Source organism: Penicillium waksmanii (assembly GCF_028829765.1).
Source record: "Penicillium waksmanii strain IBT 27052 chromosome Unknown utg000010l:1.0-3698451.0:1.0-3701458.0, whole genome shotgun sequence".
Taxonomy (NCBI): Eukaryota; Fungi; Ascomycota; class Eurotiomycetes; order Eurotiales; family Aspergillaceae; genus Penicillium; species Penicillium waksmanii.
Genome location: NW_026643256.1, coordinates 3,364,235 through 3,390,165, shown reverse-complemented (window position 1 = coordinate 3,390,165; position 25,931 = coordinate 3,364,235). Strand labels below are relative to the sequence as shown.

At 49.3% G+C, this 25,931-nt stretch overlaps 10 protein-coding genes across 10 annotated transcripts; 6 read left to right on the top strand and 4 right to left on the bottom strand.

Moving 5' to 3' along the window:
• Positions 1 to 932: 932 nt before the first annotated feature.
• On the top strand, positions 933 to 4,450 carry N7481_013227 (beta-glucosidase; the record flags this gene model as incomplete). Its single annotated transcript, XM_057272446.1, has 3 exons — positions 933 to 1,655; positions 1,826 to 1,988; positions 2,076 to 4,450. The coding sequence occupies 3 exons, from the start codon at positions 933 to 935 to the stop codon at positions 4,448 to 4,450; spliced, it is 3,261 nt and encodes a 1,086-aa protein (XP_057116634.1).
• A 771-nt stretch (positions 4,451 to 5,221) lies between these two features.
• Positions 5,222 to 5,563, top strand: N7481_013226 (uncharacterized protein; the record flags this gene model as incomplete). Its single annotated transcript, XM_057272445.1, has 1 exon — positions 5,222 to 5,563. The coding sequence occupies one exon, from the start codon at positions 5,222 to 5,224 to the stop codon at positions 5,561 to 5,563; it is 342 nt and encodes a 113-aa protein (XP_057116633.1).
• Positions 5,564 to 6,482: 919 nt separating this feature from the next.
• On the top strand, positions 6,483 to 7,111 carry N7481_013225 (putative IgE-binding protein; the record flags this gene model as incomplete). The annotated part of the gene is made up of 4 exons (XM_057272444.1): positions 6,483 to 6,686; positions 6,739 to 6,791; positions 6,853 to 6,958; positions 6,983 to 7,111. The coding sequence occupies 4 exons, from the start codon at positions 6,483 to 6,485 to the stop codon at positions 7,109 to 7,111; spliced, it is 492 nt and encodes a 163-aa protein (XP_057116632.1).
• A 684-nt stretch (positions 7,112 to 7,795) lies between these two features.
• Positions 7,796 to 8,113, bottom strand: N7481_013224 (uncharacterized protein; the record flags this gene model as incomplete). The annotated part of the gene is made up of 1 exon (XM_057272443.1): positions 7,796 to 8,113. One exon carries the CDS (start codon positions 8,111 to 8,113, stop codon positions 7,796 to 7,798), a length of 318 nt encoding a protein of 105 aa, XP_057116631.1.
• A 516-nt stretch (positions 8,114 to 8,629) lies between these two features.
• On the bottom strand, positions 8,630 to 9,841 carry N7481_013223 (uncharacterized protein; the record flags this gene model as incomplete). The annotated part of the gene is made up of 1 exon (XM_057272442.1): positions 8,630 to 9,841. One exon carries the CDS (start codon positions 9,839 to 9,841, stop codon positions 8,630 to 8,632), a length of 1,212 nt encoding a protein of 403 aa, XP_057116630.1.
• A 2,579-nt stretch (positions 9,842 to 12,420) lies between these two features.
• N7481_013222 (uncharacterized protein) lies at positions 12,421 to 13,098 on the top strand (the record flags this gene model as incomplete). Its single annotated transcript, XM_057272441.1, has 1 exon — positions 12,421 to 13,098. One exon carries the CDS (start codon positions 12,421 to 12,423, stop codon positions 13,096 to 13,098), a length of 678 nt encoding a protein of 225 aa, XP_057116629.1.
• Positions 13,099 to 14,160: 1,062 nt separating this feature from the next.
• N7481_013221 (OSTA/TMEM184 family protein) lies at positions 14,161 to 15,257 on the top strand (the record flags this gene model as incomplete). The annotated part of the gene is made up of 5 exons (XM_057272440.1): positions 14,161 to 14,244; positions 14,311 to 14,562; positions 14,646 to 14,771; positions 14,849 to 14,999; positions 15,139 to 15,257. 5 exons carry the CDS (start codon positions 14,161 to 14,163, stop codon positions 15,255 to 15,257), a joined length of 732 nt encoding a protein of 243 aa, XP_057116628.1.
• Positions 15,258 to 17,595: 2,338 nt separating this feature from the next.
• Positions 17,596 to 19,329, top strand: N7481_013220 (fatty acid desaturase; the record flags this gene model as incomplete). Its single annotated transcript, XM_057272439.1, has 2 exons — positions 17,596 to 17,798; positions 17,853 to 19,329. The coding sequence occupies 2 exons, from the start codon at positions 17,596 to 17,598 to the stop codon at positions 19,327 to 19,329; spliced, it is 1,680 nt and encodes a 559-aa protein (XP_057116627.1).
• A 1,423-nt stretch (positions 19,330 to 20,752) lies between these two features.
• Positions 20,753 to 22,376, bottom strand: N7481_013219 (malate synthase; the record flags this gene model as incomplete). The annotated part of the gene is made up of 2 exons (XM_057272438.1): positions 20,753 to 21,940; positions 21,963 to 22,376. The coding sequence occupies 2 exons, from the start codon at positions 22,374 to 22,376 to the stop codon at positions 20,753 to 20,755; spliced, it is 1,602 nt and encodes a 533-aa protein (XP_057116626.1).
• Positions 22,377 to 23,806: 1,430 nt separating this feature from the next.
• Positions 23,807 to 25,447, bottom strand: N7481_013218 (glutamine synthetase family protein; the record flags this gene model as incomplete). Its single annotated transcript, XM_057272437.1, has 4 exons — positions 23,807 to 24,500; positions 24,570 to 24,622; positions 24,706 to 24,962; positions 25,024 to 25,447. 4 exons carry the CDS (start codon positions 25,445 to 25,447, stop codon positions 23,807 to 23,809), a joined length of 1,428 nt encoding a protein of 475 aa, XP_057116625.1.
• Between the last annotated feature and the right edge of the window lie 484 nt (positions 25,448 to 25,931).

Below are 25,931 nucleotides of genomic sequence, written 5' to 3'. Positions count from 1 at the left end.
GTATTACTAATTTCAATACTACTACTAGTAGTATTTCATGTTCCCGGTGGTGCCTACTAGTAGGTATTAGTACTATAAGCTCTGACTGGAGGTTTCCAAGGGTTGATTAACCTCCGAGTCAGTTTGGTACTACTAACTGCCCCAGGTGATGGAGACCGAAGCGAAGAGGTCGAAAGATATATATAGTACTAGTACTATTATTCAATTCTACTACAGTATGCTCTGCGGATGCTCACTATGGCACTGGCACCAGTACTACTTCAAGTTGCACTAGAGGTACTAAATTATACTACCTGTGATTACAGAGAACAAATGCCACCACCACCAATGAGCGAGATGAAGAAGTGTGAGATGTGGGAGGGTAGTATACCAGGCATAGTTATGTCGATCTAGAGCGCCTGAGGCATCAAGCCTCAAGTTCAACCCCTTGGAATAAATTAGTATAGAACTAATACTACTGTATTCTATTAACTCTTGTGTCTTAATAATAGTATTTATTAAGTTTTCTATTGGTATTTAGTAGATTTATAGTATTCTGCCTGCCGGTCCTTTAGTAATGGCCCATAGTATAGACGAGTTGCCTTCTAAGGTTGTTTATTTTGGAAGTTTACAATTGTCAGCCATGAAACAAAGATTGTCCTTTTAATCACCTCCTGCTCTAGAGAATTGACAGAGATAATCACCTCTACCACCTACTACTTATTTACTATTCAATTGTTGACTATTTACATCGTCATGATTACTTCCAGATCAGAGTCACCTGACCCCCCAACGATAATGTGATTCTGGCCCATCACATCAATTCAACTCACCTCCCTTCACTTCAATTCATAAACAAGCTCAGCTACCCCTGGCACGGATCGAGTCAACATTGAAATACAGCATGCCCAAAACCCCCACCCAATAAACCTCCCTTATGCCACGCCCAAGCGATGGCCCGATCGTCTCGTCCCAAGACCGACGCCCGTCGCGGAGACTACCAATCCCTCGATAACGAGATCCCACAAGACGAGCAGCAGCTCACTCCTACGTCTACATCTACGTCTAGCCTTACAAAAGATTCCGAGAATGATATCCACAAATCCTCGACCACCTCCGACCGCCTCGCTTCGCGCGGTCAACCCAATGATGCGGATTTACTTTCCAGCGACGACAGCGCCGACGACGACGCGAACGAAGACGATGTTAGACTCCGACCGTTGAGAAGTCAAAGTCAGAATGCGGATGGGAATCACAATCTGGATACGCGTCGTGGTCCTGTGCGCTCAAGCTACAATCATCGGGCAATTATCGACGATACACCTTCAGGCAGTTCATCCACTCTCCTCCCGGAGGAATACGAGCTTGAGGGCAGCCACAGCAACGGCAATGAAGAAATCCCCGTACCGAAAGAACAGCGCGACGTCGGCAAGCGCATTGAAGGCTTCCTCGAGAGCGAAAGGAGGACTTTACTGGCCGAGTCGTTCCGGACGGACATTGAGGATGCGAATACCGATTTTGTGTTTAGTGATGACGATGAAATTGATTATGAGGCCGAAGATGAGTATGGGGCTCCGATTAAACAGCGCAGAAGGGACGGAGAGGGAGAGGAGCCCCGCTGGAAACGATATTGGAGTGCCATTTTTGGGAAGAGAACTTGGTGGCATATTGGGGGGGTTCTTTGTTGGTGCGATTCTGTTGATTTGGATTGCGCTCCAGGGGCTTGTTTGGTATCGGGGCGATAGACAGCAGGGATATGTGAGTTTTTCAATTCCTACTGCTCCGATTGCTCAATGGCATTGGCCTTGGGGGTGTTGTGATCCTAGATCTGGGCTGACTGTTCTAGCGCTCTGTTCCATGGTATCCGGCTCCTTTGGGCGGTACTAGCTCGAACTGGAGCGAGAGTTATAGAAAAGCGCACGATATGGTTGAGAGGATGAGTCTTGTTGAGAAGGTTGGCGTTACGACTGGGACCGGATGGCAGATGGGCCTTTGTGTTGGAAACACAGGTATGTACTGGGACTTTGCATCGTCTCCCTACTTTTTTTTTATAACTCCAAGTAGAGTTGCAACGTGCTAATCTCAATTACAGAAAGTGTGGACTCCGTCGGCTTCCCTCTCTTTATGCCTACAAGATGGTCCGCTTGGTCTACGCTTCGCTGATAACATCACGGCGTTCCCTGCCGGAATCACCACAGGCGCGACCTGGAACCGTGATCTCATGAGAGCTCGAGGAAAATCCCTCGGACGCGAAGCTCGCGCGAAAGGAGTCAATGTTCTTCTTGGCCCCTCGATGGGTGCCATGGGAATGATGCCAGCTGGAGGTCGAAATTGGGAGTCCTTCGGATCAGACCCTGTCTTACAGGCTGTGGCAGCTGCGGAGACTATTCAAGGCATTCAGAAAATTGGCGTGATGGCCACAGCCAAACATTTCGTTCTGAACGAGCAAGAACATTTCCGCCAACCCAACGAATGGGGCACAGAATACGCGATTTCGTCTAACATCGGCGATCGTGCCCTTCATGAAGTCTTTGTATGGCCATTTGCTGAGAGCGTGCGCGCAGATGTCGCGAGTGTTATGTGTGCCTACCAAATGGTCAACAATAGCTATTCCTGCGAGAATAGCAAGCTTATCAATGGCATTCTCAAAGATGAGCTCGGCTTTCAAGGGTTCGTCCAATCGGACTGGCTAGCACAGCGGTCTGGCGTACAAAGCGCACTGAGTGGTCTCGACATGAGTATGCCGGGTGATGGTCTCGCCTGGGCAAATGGCGAAGCCCTCTGGGGACGACAATTGACGGCCGCAGCTTTGAACTCATCCGTTCCAATGGAGCGATTGAATGATATGGTGACGCGAATTGTTGCGTCATGGTTCCATTTCCGCCAAGATCAATGGGAAAAACGCGGACCTAACTTTTCCTCTTGGACGAACAAGAAGATGGGTAAACTGCACCCAGGGAGCCCGGACGATCATTCCTCGGAGGAAGTCAACAAATTCGTGATTGCGCAGCAGTCCCAGCATGCTACGATTGCTCGTGAGATCGCGGCAGAAGGCACTGTACTTCTGAAGAACCTCAATAATACCCTCCCTCTCTTGCGAACCGTCTCCAGCCCGGATGGGAAATACCGGGTCGGTATCTTCGGCGAAGACGCAGGTCCTGGAAAGGGTCCTAACTCCTGCCCCGATCGCGGCTGCAACCAAGGGACTTTAGCCTCTGGCTGGGGCAGCGGCGCGGTGGAATTTCCGTACTTGATTAGCCCGTGGGAAGCTCTCGAGACTGCGTGGTCAAATGAGACAGTTGACGTTCGTAGCTACCTCACCAACGATATTGCCTACCAAGACTTGGCGGAGCAAGATTTGTGTCTCGTTTTTGCGAACTCTGACGGCGGCGAAGGTTTCATACGCAGCGACGGCATCAATGGCGATCGCAATGACCTATTCCTACAACGCAACGGGGTAAACTTGGTAGAGAGTGTCGCGCAACAATGCGGAGATGGCCGAGGCCGAACAATCGTCGTGGTACATTCCGTCGGCCCTGTTGTGCTAGACCCCTGGATCGACCTCCCAGGTGTTCATGCGGTGCTCTACGCAAACCTTCCTGGCCAGGAGAGCGGGAACGCCTTGGTCGATGTGTTATTTGGTGACGTCGATGCTAGTGGACGCTTGCCCTACACCATCGGTCGGTCTCTTGAGGACTATGGCCCTGCCGCGCAGGTCGTATACAAGGCCGACAACCAGGTTCCACAGGTCGATCTTGACGATGGTCTATACATAGATTATCGCCATTTTGATCGACACAACATCACACCACGCTATGAGTTCGGCTACGGATTGTCGTACACTACTTTCGACTTCTCCGAGCTCCGTATCAAGGCCTCGCAGGAAAAGTCCCGGCTTCCACGCCCGCGTCAGAAGAGCGATATCGACCCCCCTGCCTACGATAGCAGCCCCGGTTCAGCGAATGACAATCTGCTCCCCAGTAACTTCACTCGTTTGGCCAAATACATCTATCCCTATCTCCTGAACACGGACGGCACCGAGCCAGGAAAATACCCCTATCCAGAGGGGTACGACGAGAAGCAAGAGCCATCCGAAGCCGGGGGTGGCCTGGGCGGAAACCCATCATTGTGGGAGGGCATGCTGGAGGTTTCGGTGAAGGTCACCAACACCGGAACCAGAGTAGGCAAAGAGGTCATCCAGATTTATGTCTCCTTTCCAGATGGCGTTGTCGAGCACCGCGGGGTTTCCTTGAGCAGGGAAGAGGTCGACTTTCCCGTTCGCGTGCTTCGGAATTTCGAGAAGATTTCTCTCGAGCCCGGGGAGTCTAAGACAGTTGAGATGACGTTGTCCCGCAAGGATCTCAGCTATTGGAGTGTTCGGGCGCAGAACTGGGTATTGCCGACAGAGGGCGAGTTCAAGATCTGGGCTGGTCGCAGTTCTCGGGACTTGCCGTTGGTGGCTGAGTTCTAGTTGATTTTGATATTTCGATATGGGGTCTCTGCCTTTTACCTAGAAACGAGACTAGGATGTGCACATAGAATAATTTCCTGCCTATATTCAGCGGGCGATGGTTTAACTTATCCCGATTCCTTGGGTAAGATGTTGATGTTGATGTTGATGGCTGTCTGACGGACATGCAGTCTGTAGAATATGAATGTACTACCACCACCACAACTGCCATCATTATTTCTAGGTCCGGATTGCCCAGGTGAAGGTTGGACAGGAACTAATCATTGATACAGCGGCGTGAAAAATGACAAAGGAATTCCGGCCCCTTGGGAAAGCAAGAGGAGGTTAGACAAAGGTGCCCAGGTGCTCATGACAGGCTCACTGAACAAATCATTGTTACAGCGGCCTCAAGCAATCGACCTCCGCTTGCAGTGGCTTAGACAATACGGAGTAGTACGCATCTCTTTCTCATTCTCCTTCTCTCCCTCCCCCCAGCGCGACTACAACACTGCCATGAACAATTTTGTTGCAATTGAAATCATTGCACACACCAAGGTAAGTTCGAATGATACTATACATGTGGGGTCAATTCAGGGCTAAAAATAAGAAGCTTCTATAGTTATCCCTGGCTTTTCTTCTGCCTAGTCCATCCACTTTTGCGGCGACACATCAACTTTTGAATCAGGGAGCCGAAGAGGGTTGTGGCGGTGCCGGATTTCCCGATGCTTCTCTCATGTCGATCTCTCGTTTCCCGTCACAGACAGATTGCGATGGAACTTCTAGACCAACGCAATGTCCTCGGCTCCACGGACGAAGGTTCCTGAGCAGCCTTTCTCCCATGTGCTGATATTAAATGGTTATGAAGAGGGGGATCGGCATCGGTCTGCAGTGTCCTCGATTGCGATCTCGACGGACACCGGTCGAGATACGGGGAGCTCCGTCCCAGCCGGGGCAAGCCTTTGGTTGATCTCTGTCCGATCGGGCTTCAATTCTGATTGTGATGTCAAGTCCGCTCACGCCGAGACAGAGTGGGACCGCCGTGGATCCAGCCATCCAGTCGCCACGCCGTTAAGCCACACTCGCAATCGTTGCACTCAGCTACGAAAGAGCCATCGTGATTTTTGTCGTTCTTGAGGAGTGATCAAGGCGCAGGGTACTCCGTATTGCTAAGACATCCGTCGATCCCTACTTTTCTCCGCTGGCACGTTGATTTGGCTGAAACGACCCACCTGTCAGGGTCTTCGCTTGGGACCAGAGGAGTTTCTGAGATCGGATACATCGACGATGATCAAGGGTCTAGACAACATGACAATGTAATTTGTCTTCAATCTATCCATGACTGGGGGCCCATGCAAAACACGGGAAATGTTCACCGTCGCAAGCAAAACATCAGGTACTCGCCAACTCATTCGCGCAAAATAGCGTTCAGCGTCCCTGGTTGTGGCTGTCGATCACCGCGAAAGTATGGTGGGGACTTCTTCAACGTATGTCTCAGAATATGATATCATCCAATAGGAAACTTCGGTCCCTGAGCTGACCTCCCAAAAGGGGAACTCATGGAGCTTCTGCCTTAATGGAATGGACCGACAACTTGTACCCGACTTTCTGTTAATTGGCCAATGCTTCTGCTAAACTCAGAGCTATTCCTAACACTGAAGTTCCCTATGTGATCGTTTTGTAGCGTCCATGGGCGCAGTACATCCTTCCTGCAGGGCAAATCTTAGAGTCCGAGCCATGCTATCAATTGTGCAGCGGTGGCACTTTCGCAGTCAAGTAAATCTCACGACGATCGCTTCGACTCAGGACCACCGATGGAGACCCTAGACGGCACATGGGGAAAATGCAGTGGAGAAGTGGAATATAAACTTGATCCGTACTATGGAGGTTGACTTTCGATAACATTTATAACATCCCATCCGTCCACTTCAACTTGAACTTTCGTCTCTCCATTCTTCTCTTCTATACGACAGTCTTTACACAGTACTATCATACTACTTTCGCTCACAATGAAGGTCTCCGCCCTACTTTCTCTCTCGTCCCTCTGGTCGCCGCCATGCCCGGCCGCCGCCAGGAATCCGCTCCCACCGGCTCCTTCGGCGTCACTGCTGCTCGCTCCGGCTCGCCCATTCACTTTCTGCCTCTGACCGCTGCCGGCTCGCACTTCTATCTCGGCGGCAAGAGCCAGACCTATATTCCCGAGGGTGTCCCTCTCAGCAAGTCGACCAACGACACCATCCTGACTGGCTCCCACTACCTTGTATGTGCACTTCCATTTCTCGCAACGCAGCTCTTCCACTAACGATTTATAGGACGTCGTTGTTCCCGGCGGCCAGGAGATCTACGTCGATGCTTCCGGTGCTCTGTCATTCACCACCCCTCACTCGGCCTACATCCCCCCGGGCTCCTCCGAGGGTCCCTTCAAGTACACCCCCGGCAAGAGCGGCAGTCTCGGCACCTGGAGCTACGGCTCCGGCTTCATTGCTTGCCCTACTGCTTCCAATGCCACTGCCACCCCCTACAGCCGCCGCCGTATTGCTTCTGCTGCCCCCCAAGTGGCAGGTCTTCTCTGCTCAGAAGAACGCCACCGTCCCCACTGGCAACATCAACGACTGCCTCGGGTTCGACGCTCTCGCTGTTCCCATCAACACTAACACCACCCAGCCCACCTGGGAGTACATCTAAGCAATTTTTTGAGTTGGGTTGCTCGGGAAGGTTTGAAGTTCTGACTTCAAGTACCCAGCATGATTAGTCGAGGATTTGAGACCCGGTTAAACGTGAATTTTGATCCTGGTGATCTAATTTCTGAAAGACCGGGCTGCTCTTGATTAACTGTATATCGAAATTTGTTTTGGCCTCTTTGCACATATACATTCTTTTGTGATTATCTTATAGACATGCCTCGTACGGAGCCAATGGATCAATGACGAGTTAAAAGTAAATTCCATTCCTGAGTGGTAACTAGTAGGCAGCAGGACCAATAGACTCACGCTCGATTTCCGACACGAGTTCAAGTTAGTACAGCTTGTCGTCATGGTAGCTAAACTGGATAATATTCTCGGCTATGCGATCGTGTATTTGTAAACAAATTAAGTACCATATCCCTTGGATAATTGTATGACACATCCGATCAAATCAAAAGAACGCTCAAAAAGACCCAATTTTCGTACACTAGCTCAACTATCCACGTCATCTCAATTGCGACCGGCAAAGATTTATTCATCGCGTTGGATCCGGTAGCCAGTCGACGATTCTGGTTGGATTAACATCCACTCAGCTAACTTGAACATATTGTTGAGGGGACTTTGTGGCTAGATAACTGGGGAAAATCGAGATGCCCAGGTGCCGAAGATTGAAAAGTGGAGATTCTCACTTATTTTCCCGTTTGTGTAATGATTCCCTCCGCTGGTCCCTGAGGCGGTGCTCAGTATCCATAAGCACGTTCTGGAGTGATCTTCCAGCTTTGGATCCGGCTCCAACTCTTTCGTCGTTCAGTAGCGCAGTCGAAGCCGCTTTGATTTGCTGCTGGTAGCTTTGATCTTGCCCTTTTGTGGCTTGACTAGCTTTTGTGGAATCCTCGTGGACAGGGCCAGAATAAGAGGACGATCGCGTTACGGAGCTGGTCGTGCTCAGGGTGGGAACTCTGCCAGCTGACGCTGCTTCTTGATTTTGAGGTCGGGAATCCATGTTGGAGTGGGTAATTAGAAAGTTGAAAAGGCCATTACCCCAGAGAGCCTGGGGAAATGGCAGTTTCAATAAATAGCAAACACAACCCCCTTGTGATCTCGTTTGCAAATTTAACATTCAACTGAAACTCCTGCTACCAGTTTGTATCTTTGACTCGCTTGGTGAATTCATTATGACGTCTGACTTAAGGTGAACCTTGACTGTACCAGCCACAAAAGACAAATTTGTACTTTCATTGGACTTGAATGTGATGTACATTATAATTATCAGGTGGTAAATTGAAGTCGCTCCCCATTCACGGATTGAGGTTCCGGGCCTCCACTGACAGGCGAGTGTAGATCGTGGCTTGAAAGCAGACAGCCAACCAACTTTCTTGCAGTACTACATGTAGGCTAGGTTTGGAATTTCTAGCTTGCAATTCCATTCGGTCTTGGAAGGCCGAGAGTGTCGCAAAAATAGTACTTTCTCCAAATTATACTGTTATTTGATACAATCGCTTAATTTTATGACAAAAATCTATGAAGATTCCGACTCTGCCTCCTTGGCAATCTTCTCAACCTGCTCCTTTCTCTTCTTCAATACCTCCTCGATCTCCTCAAATGTCTCCTTGAGGACGCCCTCTGCCTCATTGCCCTTCTTGTCCGCAGTGTTTTGAAGGGTTTGTAATTGCTGAAGAATGTTGGACCCGCCCGGTACGGCCTTCAGCCATTTTTCCATCTTGTCAAGGCCACCACCCCCTTGCTTCGCCTGACCAACCTTCTCCTTGATGAAATTTTCCACATCCTCAGTCTTGCCGGAAGAGGCACTCTCCTTGAGGAGTCCCCAGAGATCTTGGAAATTGCCCTTTTTGAGGGTTTCGGCGTTCTCATCGACCAACTTCTTCAATTTGTCGTTCTTCTCGAGGTATTTTCGGGACTCGTCGAGCCCCTTCTGCCAAGCTTCCTCACCAAGCTTCTGCAGCTTCTCTCTCTTCTCATCGATCAATTTCTTGATCTCAGCAGCAGTATTTAGACTTGGGCCGCCCTTCACGATATCGGATATCTGGCTCCAGATCTTGTTCACCTCTTCCTTCGCCTGCGGCCCGTATGATTCGCCCATTTCCTTGAGCTGGTCAATGCTACCGCCGACCTTTTCCTTGACCTGAGGGTGATTGTTTAGGATGTCCTCGCCAGCATCACCAGCAAGGTCCAACAGGCGATTCATATGCTTCTGTAAGATATAAAATGCCTGAAATGCCGTATCTGTATTGAACCCATTGTCCTTGGAAAGGTCCTTCAGCTCGTTGTATGCATCTTTGACCACCTCGTCGAATTCCTTCCCGTGTTTATCTCTGATTGTCTCGAGATCCTTGAAGGCAGTATCGACGTATTCGCGGGCACCGGGAATAAAGACGGCGTATCGATTGACAGTCTTTTTCAACCATGAGTAAGCTTCATTCGGCTCGGGCGCGGCCTCCGAAAATTTTTGTTTGGCTTGGTGGATGTATTGCTTCGCTTGCGTGTTTGAATCGATGAGTGTCTTCGCGCCGGAGAAGTAGTACCATGCGTACCCAGCCGTAAAAGCGAAAGCACCACCTGCTATACCACCGACTAGAGCCGAGTTACCACCAGATGGGGCAGAACCGGAGCTGGTTGATTGGAAGCGACGATTTGAAACGCGAGTCCGAGGCTGGAATCGTACGGGACGCCCGACTACACGCATAGCGCGTCTTGTAGAGTTTTCAAGCATTTTGAGGCCTGCCAACCAGAATTGTATGGCCTTGGTGAAAGTCTAGGAATTGCAGAACTTAAAATGTAATTTAGTTTTTCGCAAGTTTTGATCCGGGTTTTAAGTACCTTTGTATCTATACTCGAGTGAATTGCGAACGCCACAGAAATACCAAGGAGCTATACTACTATAGTGACGACTACTGTTCTGTGAATCTTGAATATAGTTGGAAGATGAAATCATGACTATGTCGTCATCGTGACACAATTTTGATGTTCACGGGATGAGCAGAGGTTCCGCCAATCAGGAAATTTGTGGGGAATAGCCGGGGAACCGTGGGAACTTCCCTGATTTACCGAACCACATGGATCCGAACATTAAAAAATAGACACTCGGATCATGCCGAGGTGACTAAGGATATTTCGAATATACCAGAGGCTCAAGATCAATCGTCATTGGTGTTATTTTCATGGCCCTTGACTGAATTTTGCAAAGTTCGTGGCTCGAAGCTCGAAGCATGTACAGCATGAGCCATTCAATAATTGCTTTTTTATTCTAGAAAAATACGCCTTGCATCAATTGGAATACTTGAGCCTTCTGCATACTTAATTTTCTTTTTTCAGCAACATTTCATCCCATAATTAACTCGGCCTTGCAAGTCGGACCACCAATCAACATTATCTGAGCCCTGCCTATCGGGATCTTGCGAGAGGACCCATGTCGGGAATAATGAGCGACAGCGGCCTTCAGTGATACCTGGAGTGCCTGAAAGAGCTTGACCAAAGCAAGGGAGGGTTAGAATTTTCTGCAAACTCATTCGTAACCTAGATGCACGCCTTCGATGGGTATTGACGTATAGATAAGCCGTTGCCGTATGGTTTTCGTTTCTCGGAGCGATCTTCGAGTTCTTAGCTGCGGTGATGGCAATATGCGTAACCATTAACAGAAAGGCCATGTATTCGGCAGTCACATATGAAAATTCGTCGCAAAGTGAAGAAATAATTTGCGGCGGAAAGCAATCACAGGGTTCCTCGTGGTCTCCTTGACAGGAAATCAGCAAACCCGGATGGTCGTCTTCGAGCCATTTACGGCGCCAAGCAATTAGTCTACCAAATAGATTTTGGCATCTTCGCAGAATATCCATTTCATTGCCGTTCGTTTTTGAGTTGATAATTGTCATCTCGGTAGCGATATCATATAAGCGATCCCGCGAAGACTTCTCCTTCCTCGCCCAGGGAATTTCTATCCAGTCATGTTGCGCAAGGAACGATCGGCTTTTTGTAGAAAATGCGAACAGCATCTAGAGAAGCTGTCAGATATCACTTTGCGCTTTTTGAAAAATTACGTTTGCACCTACGGCCATCTCCCGAAGCTTTATGAATGCCGCATGAAGACCACCAGTTTGAAAAGCGGAGGGGCCTTGCCGTTGCATAAGAAAAAGGGCGCCTTTGAGATGGCCCTCCCACCCGTCATATACCTGAGTGGGCTCCAGCTGGGCAGCTTCAAAAAGGGTGAAGATCAATGAAATAACCACCAAAAGCCCTTTCGATTCCTGTCCATTGTCTTGCAGAAGCCGTTGAAAAATCCTAAGGCCGCCGTTGTATGCGGTTAGACTGAAGATTCGATAGGTATCGCTTTGACCGCAGACCGATAATCGCATTGTTGCTAATGAAATAAGGGCTAGATCCAGGGCTCTGTGGTGGAGTGCTAGTCCTGATACTTGGATAGACCAATCGGAAGGTGTTCGTGCGTATTCTTTTTGGAAATGCGACCATAATGTAACAAAGTGATTTTGAAATTCCCCGGGTGAAAGATCAAGAAGGTGAGGGGAGAGCATGGAGATTTCATCGCTACTGTTCTGATCGAATTTGCGTTTTGATTCACTATTGCTGGTTGACACTTGCCGGGCTGAAAGTGTGGCTTTTGTGATCAGGAGCTTCATGGGCGTATTGATGCTTCCCGTATCGAGATTGACAAATACGCCCTTGACATGAGATTCATATCCTTCACATTGGCGCCCAGAATTATAGCAAGCTTTACATTTCGGCCGGGTTTTATCGCACTGTTCATATCATAAGTACCCAGCTGTTGCTCACTGGAAAAAAGAGAGACCCACAGCTTTCTTCCGTAAACGACAAGTACGGCAAGGCCGAGACACGATCATGATAAATATATGACCTTTCCCGTGAATATGACGTGTGACCTAAATTTAAAACCTCATTTCCGAGAGGTGGTTGTAGAAAGGAAGACAGACAAGGCGAGTCTTTGACGGGGCGGGGCGATATTGTCCATTGCGCTAACCACTTGCGGTATACCGGACCGCCGGCAATGAAAACTCACATTTAATTGGCTCATAAGCCTCAGTAAGCAGCCGCTGGCATGTATACTGTATGTGCAAGTGGAAAAAAGAATAGAATGACTTGATGCACGGTGAAGAAATAAGAGAATTGCTGAGGGCCGTAGGATATAAATACTAGGAGGTTCCCTCCGAAAGATAACCTTTTCCCTTCAAATTCCAACAACCTTGGAAACCAACATTGGAACCACAAATCCAAATACCACCTGCGCACCAAATCAACTTGAACTTGAACACAACCAAAATGACAATTACACCAGAAACTCGTGTTTTCGCCGGCGTCACTCTTATTGACACTCCGATTGTACGGGCAGCATTGGAATTTGCCCGGGCCCATCATGATTCGATGTCATTTCATCACATCTATCGCTCCTGGATCTTTGGAGCCTTAATCGCTTCGAAAATCCCGGCATATGAGAGTGTAGACTTCGAAGTCCACGCCATGTCAGCCATCCTTCATGATCTGGCATGGGATTATACCAGTGTCTATGCAACAAATGACAAACGTTTTGAAGTTGATAGTGCGAATGCCGCCCGTGAATACTTGAAGCGCGAAGTACCGGAATTCGACCAGCGACAGCTGCAGATTGTTTGGGACAGCATTGCGCTGCACACCACCCCCAGTATTGCCCAGCATAAGGAGATGGAAGTTGCTCTCTGTCAAATGGGGATTACTGGAGACTTTTTGGGCTCTGGTCTACCTGGTGGTCTAATCACAAAAGAGGAGCATAGTGCTGTTGTCAAAGAGCTGCCACTGCTCGATTTCAAAGACTCGGTGAAGAACCTTCTTTGTGCATTGTGCAAACACAAGCCTGAGACAACATATGACAACTTTGTGAGGGACTTTGGAGAGCGTTTTGTGGATGGGTATTCTATGGAATCGAAGACCTCTGTTGACATCTTGATGAGACCGCTGGATTGAGTTGATTATTTTTGCCTGACAGTCGATCGACTCCAACAATATTATGGATTAATCAAACCTTTCAACTCAATTTAAATCCTTACACTGACGGGTTTCATGCGTATTGACATTCTAGAAAAAGGACCCTACTGCTTGCATGATGACAATCTCATAAGCAATTCTCCATAAAGCCGATTGCGTGATTCCTTTGTGCACCACTTGGGCGGTAGGTGCATTTAATATGCACCTCAAGGGCCACAGTAGCCTAGGTGTATTTGCCCAGGAAGGAAGAAACGCCCGGTGCTCTGGCGGCAAGAGATAAGGCAGTCTCGCAACTATCTGGCTGATAGAAAATTGCGGTCCTTCCTCACCGATCCGTTGTATATCAGCTAGTCGTGTAATTGCTTCGCTGGAAATGTCAGGCTGACTGGCTGTCAAGGTCCAGGATTATCGATTCCGTGCGAAGCATACAGGCGTCGAGATGATTTCGAATGCCCAGAAGCGGGATGATCCTCCGTTCTTTTTTTGTGAGAATTGTTGTTGTGTCCGAGGAATGGGAACCGGAAAGGGCTTCTGAGGCATTGTGTAGCGATATCTTGATGTAATAGAAGGATTGAAATACTTTTTCTATTACAGTAAGCTTCTCCTCTGTAGAACATGCCCGTTCAAAGAGAGACTTTGCGTCCTTGCAAATGCGAGAGGCCTCGTTGCCATAGGAGAACGATTTTGAGTATATGAATTCTTTCGCGTCAAGCTCTGATTGAACAACTTGTAGCCACTCTTCCGCCTCCGGTGGTGGTCCTATGCCGGTTTGGAAAGACTGGATTTGCTGTCAAAAAGGTCAAAGTTAGCTCCATCTTCTGCCGCAGTCCCTATTTTGCACCGGCATTCGTACAATGTAGTTATACGCGAGTTGGAAAAGTTGGCGATCTGTCTTGGTCCTGAACTGTTTCCGGTCGCGGGGGCGTAGAAGGGCAGCTAAAGCTCTGCTGTAAATATCCCGATATCCTATATAGTGGCATCTAAACCATCTATCGGAAATAATATCTACTTCTATCATCTCAACATGATCATTTCGGGCGCATGCACAGCCCTCGTCGTGTTCATCATGTTCAGCCTAATGTTCTGGCATGCAATTCACCTGAGCAAGCCCAGGGAACAAATCAAGTAAGAAAGCTTGAACATTTTCCTTGTCCTCCAAGCAAAATGAACACCCTCTGATGACATATCCAGAATCATGAAATCTGCATTCTCCTTCCGCTATACACAATCACATCATTCCTCTCCATATGTTTCCCGCAAGCCTATACATCCTTAGCACCCTGGCTCGACGCCTTCCAGGAAGTCGCGCTAGGCTCCTTCTTTCTACTCTTGTGCGAATTTATCTCAAAAGATTCAGCTACAGAGATAGATATCTTCTTCGTGGCCTTTGAAGCGCCGCAGAAAAAGGGAAAGCCTTATATGATTGGACTAGAATGGTTTCGTGTATGTGTTCATACCAGCTAATCAACAAAACTCACTTCACATATCTTCTAGAAACGGCGCTCACATCTACTTCCCTCTGACAGAAACAATGGATCGCTATCTTCCAATACCCAGTCGTCGCCCTCGGCGTCGCGATTACAACAGATATCACCCAAACAGCGGGAATCTACTGCTTAGAGAGCAACAAACCATATTATGCGCATCTTTGGGTAAGATGACTTCAAGTTGGAAGCTTCCCCATTCCCTCCAGGGATTCCCTCGTCGCTAATCTCCAATCTAATAAAAGTTAACCATCATCTCCATTATTTCCGTCGCATTCGCTGTGATGTCAGTGCTCAACTTCTACCGAGGACTACGCCAATGTCTAAGTGGACACAAGCCGCTCAGTAAACTCTTGGCCTTCAAGCTCGTTGTCGAACCTATCCTTTCTAGAAAGTGTAAGTCAGGACAAGCCCCATCTGTCTTTCTCTTCAACCGAGCAAAATTTATGCAAAAAACCCGACAAATAAACAAATTTGACTAAACTAGCTCCCACCCCGCCCGCCATCTAGATACTTTTCGCAATCCTCCGCACAGCAAACACTCTCAACCCAACTGCCAAACTAAGCTACGCAGACGTGAACATCGGAATACCCAATCTAATAATTTGTCTCCAAATGGTCCCATTTGGCCCTCTTCTTCCCATACGCGTATAGCGTCTCGCCCTATCTCAGCGCCGGCTCTTATCATCCCTATCAGGGTGGGCTTTTAGGCGTCAATGCCTGGATCGATCTATTCAATCCGATGGAGATACTGCGCGCTATCGCGCACTTTTGGGATGGCGGCTGAGTTGAGGAAGGATGGCGCTATTCAACGCGCGGGTGAGTATTTGCAGGTGGAATTGCACTCGAATACTACTACTAGTACAAACTCTAGATCAGGAGATACTGAGTATTACGCGCGTCAGGGTGATGGAGGAAATCCCTCACTTTATGTTTCTCCTGATCAGTCTCATGCACGTGGCCCGGTGCAGGGGTTTCAGGGGGCCTATGTGCCGCTTTTAGAGAAGGATTGTCATGGAATATTCTGAGGTATGTTGATCTTTGTACGAGTATTTAGTCGTCGATCTCGGGAGGGTCTTCTGATCCTAGTTGCTGGTCGTCGATGCTTGCTTAGTGCAAAACGGGCCACAAAATACTTGACTACAAATCCAACTATTGCCCTCTAGAACCCATACTGAAATCTATACAACGTTTGCCTCTACTGTATTCTTATTCTTATTCGTTTTCGTAATTCTTTTTGTGATTCTATCTAAATTTAAGTTGGGTGGATAAGGTGATGTGGCGGAGCTGACGTTCGAAACTATGATATCATGAAAATCCGGTGGCATTGGCAAAATAATGGAGTGGCTGTAGCTGTGACCCGATTTGTATAAGCAATTACCACATAAAACTATGGATTAATCTTTCTCCGAGGCTCTCAGGGGGCTTTGCCCCCCCACTAACCACTTTTGGTTACTGGTTGCGACACCGTGCGTTCATGTGAGCCACCGTCGACGACCTCATTTTTACTTCTCTCACTTCTCCAGTTTATTTACCGTACCTAGGTACTCGTACTCCGTACATGATTGTTGACCGTTTCATCTTAAGTTCCTGCAAGGCCTCTCCAAAATTCACCAAAACTAAAAATGTCATAAAATGACAGTAAAGCGATAACCTGTGAAAATCTGGGCTTTCGCGCTCAAGCATAACACGAACAATCCATGGCAAGTTTAAACGAAATGGATAGAACCCGGGCCACTGACATAGTTAAGCGACCCCCTAAAATGGAATGTATTGGCAGCCTATCTCATTCACCCCCATGCGATAGAAATGAGACTTCTCTTCTTCCATCCACTCGCCAAGGAATACGAATACGACCACTGGAACTAGCGCTCTCGATCCTATTCTCTAGCGGCGCAATTTAGTGGGTTGCCTCTGACTTTTTTTTAACTTCGACAAAAAGGATTCATGAAACTGCTATCTGCATCGTTATGTGACAGGCGACGCTTCAAGGGGGTCCTTATGTGGTTGGTCAGGAACACAACCAAAATCTCGCCCCAGAAAATCACACCAAAGTGGGAGCCTTTATCCTGGGTTCAAGTTGGGGTATTACTGGAGTTGCACGTATATAGGGGAACTCCGCCGCCTAGATGTGGGGCAGGAGTGGCAACAACCCAGATAGAGACACAGGATCGCGGATCTAGTCGCCTCTTAGGGTCTCTCCAACGGTTCAATGAGTGTGAGTTAGTTTAAAGTGGACCCTCGCACTTCGTACCAAAGATATTAAAAATGAGTCCCAGGTTTTGTCAAGGGGGGTTGGGTTGCCACTGTTGCGTGCCTGTGGTCAACGTCCAATAACTATCAACATGAGGTACGAAGACTTCGCGCCAGTAATTTTGGTCTTCTGGAACCCCAATGACACCTGTCATTAGAAGCCACCTGGACACCTGGGCCACATGGCAAAACTGGGGCTAGTTTTGGCGATCGGGTACTTTTAATTTTAAAAAGGGGCAAAGTCTCAGAGTTTAAGCTTGATCAACCTCAGCAAATGAGGATTCACGGAATAGTAGACGCGTATAGGGTTGGCCCACTTCGCGTGCCATATTTATCTTGTCAACCCGCTACGGACGTATGGCCTCCCCACGCTGTGACCTCCATGGCCAAGATACGCCACTGGTGGCACGTTGCACACGCGTTTCCACCATTCCTTCTGTACCAAAAACCACCCTCCACAGGGCTCTCCATGTCCACAATTTCTGTCGCAACGATCCACTGCACCGCCCCTTACTCGTACATTGATTGCCATTAGGCTGTGAGAAATACGGAGTGGCCTTTTCTGTGGGACTAGTAAATTCTAGGTAGCAGAGTAGAAGTGTCTTTTCGCATAATTGGCCCTTCTTAACTTCTTTTTATCATCTACTTCTCAAAGCTTTTATCCTCCAATATTTTGACGTGAAATCATCTTCGATATTATCATTCTTGGTGACTCTACAGACTTTAGCAACCATCTCCGATGAGCAAGACGACTGCCCGGGCAGGGGCCAGGGAAAATGTTCTTTCGAGGCGCGAGATTGAAGGCATGATTGCCGAAAACAAGCATATCATCATCCTTGACGGTAATGTCCTTCAATTGGACTGTTGGATGAAATTCCACCCTGGCGGCCCCCTAGCCATCAAGCACATGATAGGCAGAGATGCGACAGACGAAGTGAACGCGTAAGTACCTAATTATCATATCAGTTGCCAACTTACTGACAAGAAGTCTCAAAGACTGCATTCACAGGAAGCGCTTTCGCGGATGAAAAAATTCCAAATCGGTACCATCGAGGGAAGATGGACCAACTTTCTTCCCCCCATTCAAGGCGGCACTTTCCGTCTATATAGTGAATATGAGGAAAGAGTTTCCTCTCCGAACTCAGAGACTGAGCTCTCAAGTGAGGAGTCTTCGCGGCCGCCATCACCACTTTTTGAAGCAGAGGATGCCGGCTTAAGACGCAGGCGTTCGGTATCTACTGTCTCATCAGTAGCCAGCACTTCTCCCCCGACACAAGAAACCAAACTTGGAGGATATACGATGGACGCCCGAACACAGGAAGAGATCCAGCTAGATACATCCAAGTATCCTCCTATCACCGCCGAGCACCAAGAAAACATCACGCAAAAATACCGCCAACTCAACGAGCGCATTCGTGCGGCTGGACTGTACAACTGCAACTATTACGCCTACGCCATCGAGATATGCCGATATAGTCTATTTTTCGGTCTCTTCCTTTTCTTCTTGAACCGGTCTTGGTTTTGCCTGTCTGGTTTGTTCTTGGGATGCTTTTGGCATCAGCTAGTCTTCTCCGCCCATGATGCCGGCCACATGGGTATCACTCACAACTTTCAAATCGATACTACCATCGGCATGATTATTGCGAACCACCTGGGCGGACTTAGTCTCGGCTGGTGGAAACGAAGTCATAATGTCCACCACATTATGACCAATGCGCCAGAACACGATCCCGATATTGAACTGATGCCATTTTTCGCTCTATCGCATCGCTTCTTTGGCAATCTCCGCAGCACATACTACGATCGAATCATGGAATATGATGCGGTGTCGAAGGCGGTTGTTAAATATCAGCACTATCTCTATTACCCGATTCTCCTATTTGGCCGTTTCAACCTCTACTTCTTGAGCTGGGAGCATATCATTGTCGGCCGTGGCCCTCGACACGGTGCAGGCTGGTGGCACCGTTGGTTTGAGTTATCTGGTCAGGCCTTTTTCTGGACATGGTTCGGTTACGGAGTTGTCTATCTCAGCATCCCTTCCTGGTGGAGTCGAATCGCCTTCGTCCTGATTTCTCATATGGTTACTGCACCGCTGCATGTGCAGATTACTCTCTCCCACTACGCGATGTCAACTGCCGATCTCGGTCCTCGCGAGTCATTTCCTCAGAAGATGCTTCGCACCACCATGGACGTGGACTGCCCACCTTGGCTGGACTTTGTTCATGGAGGCCTTCAATTCCAGGCCGTTCACCATTTATATCCCCGCATTCCTCGCCACAACTTGCGCAAGACGCAACAATTCGTCAAGGAATTTTGCGAGGATGTGAATATTCCTTATGCTGTCTTTACCTTCTTTGATGGCAACAAGGAAGTTATTAGTAGACTCGGTCATGTCGCCAAGCAGGCAAGGATCTTAGAGGCGTGTCGAAAGGCCTGTGCAGAGCAGGGTGTCTTTTCAGACCATTCGCACTGAAGATGCTTGCATGATTTGAGATAGTTTCATAAGTTGGAGTTCAAATGCTATATTCCCAGCCTACTGGCAGTCGTTTTACCATTGCAATCATTCCCGGGCTATGTCGCTATACGTAGACTTAAAATTTGTCACGACTAACTAACGTAATTCCCGGCCGGTCTGCGCACCCGGTCGAGCTGCGCACCCTAAAACACATAGTAAATGCAATAAATCACCACTTCATATCTCAACAACCATAGTTTATTTTTACTTAAATATAAGAATATAGGCTTTCACTAGCATATGAAATAACATGTCTTGGTTTTAAGCAATTCAGAAGGCTATTTCGATGCTTTACCATAAAATACAGCGTAATTTTGACGTGGGTAATAAAAATATATTTATCTCTATTATTACATAATTCCAACAATTTCCTCATACCTCGCCAATAGGTTAGAAACACTATCTTGATCATATTATGTTAACATCTTATCATAGATAGATATGGTTGTTGAGATATGAAGTAGTAATTTATTGCATTTACTATGTGTTTTAGGGTGCGCAGCTCGACCGGGTGCGCAGACCGGCCGGGAATTACGATACCTGCTGTTGAGACTTGGATGCCTCAGGCATTCAAGCTCGCCTTCCTCCGTTACTGCCTTGCTGCCTTGCTCCCTCGTGCAGTAGATATCTGCACGCATATCATCACATAACTTTCATGGTTCTGAGCTTCTGTCATGGCCTGTATTATATCAGTGAATGCAATCATATGTTTGATTTCCTCTCGTATGTCTATTGGCCCACGTTAAATTCTCTTGTCTTTGTTTCAAGTTGTTTGCTTGTACTAAGTCATGCGAACCACCAGTATTAAGAATGCTTAATCGACCCATCCATTCTACCTAATCAATACTATACTAGTAGTGATATATTGCTTGCAATATCGTCCATTCTTACATACAAGCTTTTCTGAGTATGGTTGATTATCGTACATAAACTACAAGCACCCGCCGAAATCAAGGTTTCGAGATCTACCCTAGTCGCAGAGACAGTAGTATGTCACGGTACTATTTAGGAATACTACCTAATTCATGGCCGAACTTGAATCGATGTGATCCCAAAATTTAGCCCAGCCCATTGGAATGCACGGTCAATTGAATCGGTTAAGCTTTTTGACCTCGGCCCAACTCAATTCAAGTGCATGACGTCATTCCGAAATTTGCGGGGATCATCGGAGCAGACAGTCGATGCAGAATGCTTTCTATGGGAGTTTAAGGAGTGTGTTATGGTAGCGAGAGTGAGAAAGGACTGAAGAATAAATATTTTGTTATACAACGATGCTAAAGTATAAACAGTCCACAAGGCAGATGTTTCGTTTCAAAAGGAAATATTAACAAAAGGAAAGGGTATTCATGATCATCACACGGAGCATCCACTAACAACCAGCTTAGAGCTTAGCAGCCTGTCCAGCAGAGGAAATCTCGTTGTACAGGAGACTGGTCAGGAAATCCGCATAATCCTCACCAGTAACCTGGCCGGCGAAGTAGCGCGCCGCAAGCTGGTACTTGTTACCCTTAGGTCCCTTCGCGGCCAGGGCATCAGCCTGCTCCTGTAGCAGACGGAGAGAGTAAGCCTTGTCAACCTTCTTACCCTCGGCAGTAGAAACGTTGTGACGAACCCACTGCCAAAGCTGGGAGCGGGAGACTTCAGCGGTGGCAGCGTCCTCCATCAGGAAGTTGATGGGGACACAACCGACACCACGCAGCCAGCCCTCCATGTAGCTCAGGCCGATGTTCAGGTTCTTGCGGATGCCGTCCTCGGTGATCTTACCGGGGACGTTGGTGTTGAGAAGGTCATTCGCGGTGATGTGGATCTCCTCGCGACGGACGAAGAGTTGATTGGGAGTGGGCATGTGCTTGTTGAAGACATCCGAGGCAATGGCTGCGAGAGCCGGATGGGCAACCCAGGTTCCGTCGTGGCCGGCGCGAACCTCACGGAGCTTATCGGCGCGAACGGACTCCATGGCCTTGTCGTTGGCGGCCGGGTCGTTCTTGATAGGGATTTGAGCGGCCATACCACCCATAGCGTGGACACCGCGATGGTGGCAGGTCTTGACGAGCAGTTTTACATAGGCGTCCATGAAGGGAACGGTCATTGTGACATCGGAGCGGTCGGGGAGGACGAAGTTGGGGTGGTTGCGGAACTTCTTGATGAAGGAGAAGATGTAATCCCAGCGGCCGCAGTTCAAGCCAGAGGAGTGGTCGCGAAGTTCGTAAATGATCTCATCCATCTCGAAAGCGGCGGTGATGGTCTCGATAAGGACGGTTCCACGGATGGTACCGCGGGGCAGGCCAACGTAGTCCTGAGCCAGGTTGAAGGCGTCGTTCCAGAGACGGGCCTCGAGGTGGGACTCCATCTTGGGGAGGTAAAAGTATGGGCCAGCGCCGCGGGCGACGAGCTCCTTGGCGTTGTGGAAGAAGTAGAGACCGAAGTCGAAGAGAGAGCCGGACATGGCCTCGCCGTCCACGGTGAAGTGCTTCTCCTCCAGGTGCCAACCGCGAGCGCGGGCGATGAGGGTAGGGAGAGTGCGGTCGGTGCGGAGCTTATAGTCCTTGCCACCTTGCTTGAAGTCGACCTGGCGGCGAATGGCATCGTACAGGTTGACCTGGCCGTTGATCATGTTCTCCCAGGTAGGGGCGGAGGAGTCCTCGAAATCGGCCATGTAGGTCCAAACATCGGAGTTGAGGGCATTGACAACCATCTTGCGGTCGGTAGGACCGGTGATCTCGACGCGGCGGTCGACCAGACCGGGGGCCGGGGGGGGCACCCTTCCAGGCGTCATTCTCGCGAATGTGTTTGGTCTCGGGAAGGAAGTCGAGAAGCTGGCCGTTATCGAGGGCAGCCTGGCGGTCGACACGGCGCTGGAGGAGAGCCTTGCGGGTAGGGTTGAAGGTGCGGTGGAGGATGGCGAGGAAGGCACAGGCGTCCTTGGTGAGGATCTTGCGGGCATCGTTGGGGATGCTACCGAGGATGGTAACACCCTGGAGGTGAGCGTCGGCGGATTGAGCCATGGTGGTGGTAGTGTGTGTGGGAGGTTGGAAGGTGGAAGTATATACTAGTTGGGAGGTGGGATGGATATAAAATGGATGAAGAGTGTTATAGGACCATCCAACGCAACACAAGCTTAGTCGATGAGGAAGAGAAATGAGAAGATCTCATTTGAGAACGAAGTAGTAGTATATATATACTAATCATATTTAAGACCGGTACGGGATACTCAAGTCAGTCAGAGAGTACCATTCATCCGAGGGGAGTCTACGTCAGGATCCGTGAGCCGCGGCTGTCTGGCGGACCAATCAGCGAGCTGCACTTCAGAAGGGCTTAGCCGGCCGATCGAGTAATTGCCGGTCTTCGGATATTGAATTGACTGATATTGAGTGATAATAAGGGACTAGAATGGACTAGAGAGGACCAAAGAGTACTAACATCCAATAGAATCGAGTAATTGTTACTCAATTCACCCAATTCTGCAGTTGATTGTACTCTACTGCTTCCCCACATTTCTGATATCCACGTGACTTTCCCACGGACAAGCCAGTTGCAGCTGCTTTCCACCGTTGACTTCTCCACAACTTCAGCCCTTTTTACAACTCTGATCCAATCACACTGCATCCTCTCGGCCGACATCGCCACTTTCCCGTGCAATCAGCTTAGCCTGTCCTACCCGCCTACCCATCTCCCCGATCTCCCTCTGCCCCGAAATCCTCGGGATGCGCCGCAGCCCGAACAGTCCTCCTCGGCGGATCCGCCGCCAGGGGGAGCTCTCTCGTCCGGGAATTCGGGGGTCCTTATAGATTTTCTTTTACGAATCTGACGGGGTCGAACGGGTGCTTGGGGATGACAGACACGCCGCATCGATCATCACCACCAACAGAGTTTCGCTTTGCCTTTCCTTGGTCCTTCTCCTAATCCACCCGAACGTACCCCTAGTACTACTGGCGGAGGCGCTGGCCACAACGCCTCGACTTTTCTCCCCGCATACCCGAGATCCAATCAGCCGCGGCTCTGGGTTATTCCCTTGTCCTGAAGAGAGGTTGTGACAGGGTTGGATTCGGCACGCCATGTCTGTCATACTCGGTGGTTATCGTCTGCTCTGGCCGAATTGTCCCGGCTTGTGATGAGTACTCTTCCGCCAATTGTACATGTGATGGCATGTGATCTTATCGATGATCTACGCAGCTATGACCATTGGCAAGCTACGAGACAAGCTATGGCCAGCTCTAGCCGTACGTGTGGCTATCTGAATTGCATCGGTCCTATGAGATCATGATGGATTATCTGCTGCGCCCAGCGCTTTGATTTATATACACTATGGAAACAAAACTTAAACAGTCTCGATGTATCGTCGCACCTCCCTGGAGAACGAATCAGTTAGCTGCATGAAATCACGGAGGAAAAGATACACGCATCGGAAGCTTATGCTTGGGGAAGGAAGAAAAACTTACCAATCTGTAACAGCCTCCTCCCAAAGCCTAACCTCATGCTCCCTCGTTCCGCCAAAGTGCTCCACGAACGAATCTCCGAATACCTCCCGCGCCACACTATCGGGCCTCGTGAACGTGGCTATCGCATCCTTGAGATTCTTCGCCAATCGCACGCCCTGATCACTGCTCCCACCCATATCTTGTCCCTTCGATAGCGGTGGCACGGGGATCTCCAGCTTCTTCTCCACACCCCGCCAGCCCAGCGCCATAACAGCTGCCAGCACGAAATGAGGATTCGCGTCGGCGCCCGGGACGCGGACCTCGAACCGTGTGGCCTTTGGGCTGGCAGTTGGCGGCGCGATGATTCGGATTGAGGCAGCGCGGTGCTCGAGACCCCAGGATACGGTGACGGGTGCCCAGAAGTTCTCGACGAGTCGCTTGTATGAGTTGATCGTCGGTGCGAAGAGGGGCATGATATCCGGCAGGCCGACCAGCAGTCCTGCTAGGAAGTGACGGCCAAGATCCGAGAGGTGTGCAATGTCTGGGTACTGTGGGGATGGATCGGGACTGTCACGAATAAAGGCATTGCTACCGTCGCTGTTGACGAGGGAGATGTGCATGTGTCCGCTATTTCCGGGCAGTCCTTGACGAGGTTTCGCCATGAAGCAGGGTGTGATGCCGTGCTTGATACCTTTGGCTTTGACGACGTATCTGTGAGAGGTGTTAGTGGGGGGGTTTTCTCGTTTGCGCCTGTGTTCAGGGCCATGAGGAGGATCTCACTTGAAAAGGGTGGCCTTGTCGGCCATTTCCTTTGCTTCGCCGAATTGTAGTGCCTGTGCAACTGGTCAGCTGGATGTCATTTCGCCGCAAAAACCGGATTTAATTCCGCGCATTGCGCTTCGCCGTCTCAACTTACGGCTTCGAACACTCCAGGTCCGCTCTCTGTATGCCATCCCTCGATGTCGCAGCGGAACTTCTCACAGTCGTTAAAGATGCCATAGTAGTATTCCTGGTTATGGAGGGGCCGCGTAATCGAGTATCCAAACATGCCCTCCGTTAATGGTGGCAGCGAGTCGACCGGATTATTCTGGAGGAAGGTCGCAGTATGCGAGGCTGCGCGCTCGGGAGTGGCATGATCTCCTGGAGCGCGGAACTGGAAGAATTCGTACTCGGCTGCAAATTGTCAGTGGGGAGCTCTTGAGGGCATGTGGAGATAAGAAGTATGAGGTCATACCGCCAGCCATGGCTTTGTATCCCGCCGCCTCGGCCTTAGCAGCGACAGTCTTCAGAAGACCCCGCGGGCACGCGCACACCGGTTGACGGGTATCCGGGTCCAAGAAACTGATCAGGAAGAAAGCGACATTATCTTCCCAAGGAATGCGACGGAAACTAGCGAGGTCAGGTACCGCGACGAGGTCTCGGTATCCATTCTCCTTGTTGCTGACCGTCAGCTCTTTGAAATAGGTCTGGTCATGCTGGTCCCAGCCAAAGATCACGGAGCAGAATCCGAATCCCTCAGTCACGATGGAGAGGAACTTCTTCTTCTGCATCAGTTTTCCTCGTAGTTGACCGTCGACGTCTATGCCTGCTACCTTGACCATGCGGTCATGTTGGAGTACGTCGGCGACGTTTTCGGGGGTTACCACTTCTGTTGACATTGTTGGTGTATGTATTGGTGGGAGGGGTATGTAGAATTCACTGAAGCTGAAGCTAAACTCAAGCGACAGAAGAACTGACTTAAAGAGGCTCGGGATGTCAAGGAGAAGTTCCAACTTCCCAGTTTCCCCGTTTCCAGTCAAGTCAGCCCGAGTCAAGTGACGGAGGGGGGTGCGCGCGGAGCTGGTGTTGCTTATCGCAAGCGCCCAGTCCCAATGCGGCTAGCAACCGCTGTTATCGTCACTTATCGAGCCCTATGCGCCCTTATCAGCGCGGTCCGGGACCGCGCTGGCTCCATTCGGTACCGCTTTAGGGTTAGCGCCGGCCAATCGACGCCGACGCCGTCGCATCGGATAGCTTAGTCACGCGCTCCGGGCTCCGCGTATAGAGCTCCTTCAGAAGAACAATTCCCAGGATTGTTAGTTCAACTATCTCGGTGAGTCTACTCAAGTGTGACAGTGCTTTAGTGTGAGTGAGCGGACAGCT